Raw genomic sequence first — 4359 nt, 5'->3', positions numbered from 1 at the left:
AGGACCAGTCTTCCCCCCCCCCTGGCAGCATCTCTTAGGAAACACAAGTTCCCCATCTTTTCAAGGTCTCTCTTGGATAGAATGTGAGTCTGTCCCCCCCCCACCCCCAAAAAAAAAATAACTCCTCCATGCCACAGCGGTGAGCTCAGCCCCACGTGCTAACCCAGCTGCCGACAGCCCTGCCTGGGCAGTGACATTGAGCCACGGTGGCCCCGGCAGCTCCCAGCGGGAGATGGAGCAGTCACTTTGATTCATTTAGACTGGCTGATCACATCCGTTTACTCACATACACACCAAAAAAAAAAAACCATCAGGGCATACCAGGCATCTTTAACCCCCATCCGTTGTCAGAAGGATGCAGGTGAAAAGCTCTGACGGGAACCAGTGTCCCTGCTCCACAGTAGCCACAACCCCTCTTTGCAACCACGCACAGTGATGTCAGAGGGAAGGAGAGATGAGAGCAGTGATTTGGGATGGGAAGGATTGCTTACCTTGATTTATTCCTCCTGGGAACTGCAGGTGCTGCCGCTCCATCGTCACTGGGTGCCAAAGAAGCTGGCAAAACTCATTTCTGCAGACTTTAACCATCTGCAAATGTGTTTCTTTTTGGGACAGGTAGAAAACACGATCCTCTAGTCCTCTCTGGGGTTGAAGCCCAACACAGGTGTTTGAGTTCCTTAATGGGAGAAGAGGAATACGTTTTTATACCCAGGCAAACCCACACCAAGCTCCTCTGCTGCACAGAGGCACTACCGAAGGTTTCCCTCCATATCAGCTCAGTCCCAGCACAGATTAAGGTCACTTAGGATGCTTTCAGCTGAGAAGCTCTGTGGATGTCAGCCAAGGGATGGGATTGCATAGATCATCTCCGTAACACCCCAGGGCTGTGCCCGTGCTGGGAAATGAAACTGCAGCTGACAGATTGATGGCATGAAAGGGCCCGTCACCCTAAGATCGATGGCATGAAGGAGCCCATCACCCTGTATGTCCCATCATGGCTAGATGCATCCCTCAACCCTCATTGGCCAGGAAAGGCCCAGAAGGCATGGCTAACTGCAGGCACCTCTCCCAGTGCTGCCCAACAATTGGTACAGCTGGGACAAGGATCACCATTCCCTGGTGGGTCTAGGATGGCAGAGCCCTGGTGGGTCAAGGATAGTGAAGGTGGTCAATAATGGTCAAGGTAATCAAGGATGATCAGGGATGACCATTCATGAATGATGCTGGTCAAGAGCTAGAGGGAGACATTGCCCAAACTACCATCACCACTACTGCTATGGTGGGCACCAGGGCACAGAGTCACCCTTCCCAGCCTCTGCTGCTCCCTCCCAAAATCCTGAAGTGCCATAAATCCCATGGGAGCCCAGGTCCAGCCTGATGCCCATCCTCACCCCACTTGGCCTCCCACCCCATCATGCCCCATGGCTCCCACTCCAGCCCATGCCCCCAAAACCCATCTGGGAGGTGCACTTCCCAGCCTCCCCATCCCTTTACAGATGCGCCAAGCTCCTGCTGAGGCATGGGGCCACCGTTGACCTGCCCAGCGAGGACTGGGGGGAGACAGCACTGCACATGGCAGCCAGGCACTGCCTCTGTGACCATGCCCGTCTCTACCTGCGGCACGGGGCACGTGTCGACGCACGCAGCACACGGGAGGAGACAGCCCTCAGCATCCTCTGTGGGCAGGCACCGGGCACTGGCGAGAGCTGCCTGCAGTTTTGCCGGCTGCTGGCTGCCCACGGCGCAAACATCGATGCCCGGGATGAGACACGGAGAAGCCCCTTGCACAAGGCATGCGGGGCCGCCAATGCCAGCCTGGCATCCTTCCTCCTGCGGCGTGGGGCCGACGTCAACGCCATCGACTACAATGGCATCTCCCCGCTGGGCTGCGCGCTGCAGAGCGCTGCCTTCAAGAGGGAGCTGCGACCCCACCTCGCCGTCCAGCTGCTGCTCAACCATGGCTCCCAGAAGATATGGCCCCCTGCCTTTGTCAAGGTAATGACCCCAAAACAGCCCCTGCGCATCCCCTCACACCTAGGATTTTGCAACTGGGGTTGGGGTGCTTTGGGAAATAAAAACCTAGGGGGTTGGGAGGGTTTGGGAGAGCCTCTCAGTCTGGGCAGGGAGAGGGGACCATGGCATCAGGGTTGGTGATGCTGCTGGGAATGACGGAAATGAAAACACCTATGCGGGGTGGCAGTGGGGAAAACCAGGCAGGGCAAAGGGCAGGATGGAGCCAGCATGAGTGTGGGGGACCAGCACTTTTTCCTGCCTGGGGATGTCAGAGACAGGCTCGGTACATCAGCCATCAGTGCAGCTGCCTTATGGCTCTGCGTTTCATTGATTTTACATCAAACAATAAAGAAAATATTATCCTGGCTTATCACGCACAAGCCAAAAATTTAAATAAGAAGCAAGGGCTGCATCCAGAGGAAGAAGTGCCACAGCAAGGCAGGTCTTCCCACCACTTCACAGATGGAAAAAGATCTCCAAAGCATGCCACGACAAACCCTACACCTGCCTCATACCAATATGGGACCATCCCAGCCTGGACTGCTGTGGGGTGGGACAAACCTCAGCTGCAGCACACGGATGCTCTGCCCCTCTGGGACATGCATCTCTGTCTCAACCCCCTCTCTTGCCCGCAACTAGGTGCTGAAGTCCTGCGCAGCTGTGCCAGAGATCATTGAAGTCCTCTTCAATTCCTACTCACAAATCCACATCTCTGAGAAGTGGGCTGAGGCTGTGCCAGAGGAGGTGTTTCAGGTGAGATGGCACAGGCAGTTTGGCAGGAATGGCTGAGCCCTAAGGAGGGTGTTTTACCCACTGAGCCTTTTTTCCCCCATCCAGACTTCCCTTGGGGGGTTGACAGTGGGAGGGGGGTGAAGAGGAATAGTCTTCAGAGTGCCACCACACACCCAATTCATCTCAGCAGCTTTGCATCCCTTTAGCTCCATCAACATCAAACACCCCATTCCTGCCCCTGGCCCACGATCCCAGCATCTGGAAGCAACCCTGGAGCCAGAGCACTGCCCAGCAGGAGCCCACATCACTAATTTTGGTTTTAAAAACTAGTCCGCAGCTGTGCAACAGGTACAGCTGACCTGCTCTTGAACGATCTCAGAGGGCTGCCTTGCCCCCGCAGATCTTTGGTTAGCGTGGCTGCAGGGAGGACGGATGCCAAAATGCAAATAAAGCCTCTCCAGCACGTTCTAGGGGATGGGAGAAATTATTTTTATTCCCAGCTAGGGAAAGGCTGAGGCTGCACAGAGCGATTCTGCTTTGTTTCCCCATCTTAGAAACAAGCAGGTCTCTTCTACATCAGCTCTAAGGCTTTCTGCAGGGATGCTGCTGCCAATGGACATGAAAGCATCGTCCCCAGATGTGGTCTGCAGTGAGGCTGGGCTTCTTCACATGTGCTTCCACAGGAGAATTCCTCATCCAGCCTTTGCTAGCAGGAGCCGCGATTGCGCACGGATTCCTAACCCACAGACAAACATCACCAGTGGGTTTCTTACCTCCTCCCCTTAGATATTTATCTCAAAAGTATCTCTGGCTTGTTTCACTTAATCAGGAGAAAAATAAATAAACCCAACTGATGCTCATGGATTTTTTTTCTCTCCCTCTCTCCCTTTGCAGCAGCACCAGCTATTCTACGAGTCCTTTTTCCGGCTGGCAGGCACAGTCCGGTCCCTGCAACATTTATGCCGCTCCACCATTCGGAAAAAGTTTGGCAGCAAATGCCACTGCCTTATCCCCTTGCTGCCTGTGCCCAAGCCTTTGCACGATTACCTGCTGCTGGAACCCGAAGGAGTCGTGCTTTGAAGGGCCGAGAGGAGCCAGCCGAGGTCTGCCATCCGGCCCTCCCTTACCTCGTCGTCCCTCGGTGTAGCGCAGCAGCATCCATTTCTGTCAGCTGAGCAGAGGAGCGCCGGTTTTCATGATAGATGGTTGTTTTTCAGGGATTTATAACGTAACTAAAATGTGCTTTCGGCTGTAACTTTGTATAGATTTTTTTCTAATTGTGTTTTAAATAGATTATAAAGAGTAATAAAATGATTAGTAGCTGTTACAAGCATGCTGCAGATATGAATAATATTCATTATAAAGGATCTCTACAAAGCAGCGGGGCTCCTCAGGTGGGCAAAGGCAAGCACACACGATGACTAAAATCAGCCCACCTGGGCATCAGATCCCTTTGGATAGACCTCCCCCATGAGTGGCAGAAGCAGAATTGGGCCCAGGGGTGCATCCTGGAAGCTACTAGCAGAATGCGATATCCGGTGGCATTAATATAGGCTGTAAAATAGACCAAAAATCTGTTGGTTTTTATGTAAAAACCAGCAAGAAAGAGCTGGT

The 4359-nt window shown here is 53.4% G+C and overlaps 1 protein-coding gene across 1 annotated transcript in view; it reads left to right on the top strand.

The window, feature by feature from the left end:
- Positions 1-3825, top strand: part of ASB18 (ankyrin repeat and SOCS box containing 18) — a 14090-nt gene extending 10265 nt beyond the window's left edge. Inside the window, exons 3-5 of the mRNA XM_009887583.1 lie at positions 1497-1995; positions 2653-2766; positions 3640-3825. Coding sequence (XP_009885885.1) covers positions 1497-1995; positions 2653-2766; positions 3640-3825 — 799 coding nt within the window. The remainder of the gene's footprint in view (positions 1-1496; positions 1996-2652; positions 2767-3639) is intronic.
- The last annotated feature ends 534 nt before the right edge of the window (positions 3826-4359 follow it).

Source organism: Charadrius vociferus, unplaced genomic scaffold, assembly GCF_000708025.1.
Source record: "Charadrius vociferus isolate BGI_N301 unplaced genomic scaffold, ASM70802v2 scaffold136, whole genome shotgun sequence".
Classification (NCBI taxonomy): Eukaryota; Metazoa; Chordata; class Aves; order Charadriiformes; family Charadriidae; genus Charadrius; species Charadrius vociferus.
Note: the sequence above shows the minus strand (reverse complement) of the source record. Positions and strands in the feature narration are given on the sequence as shown.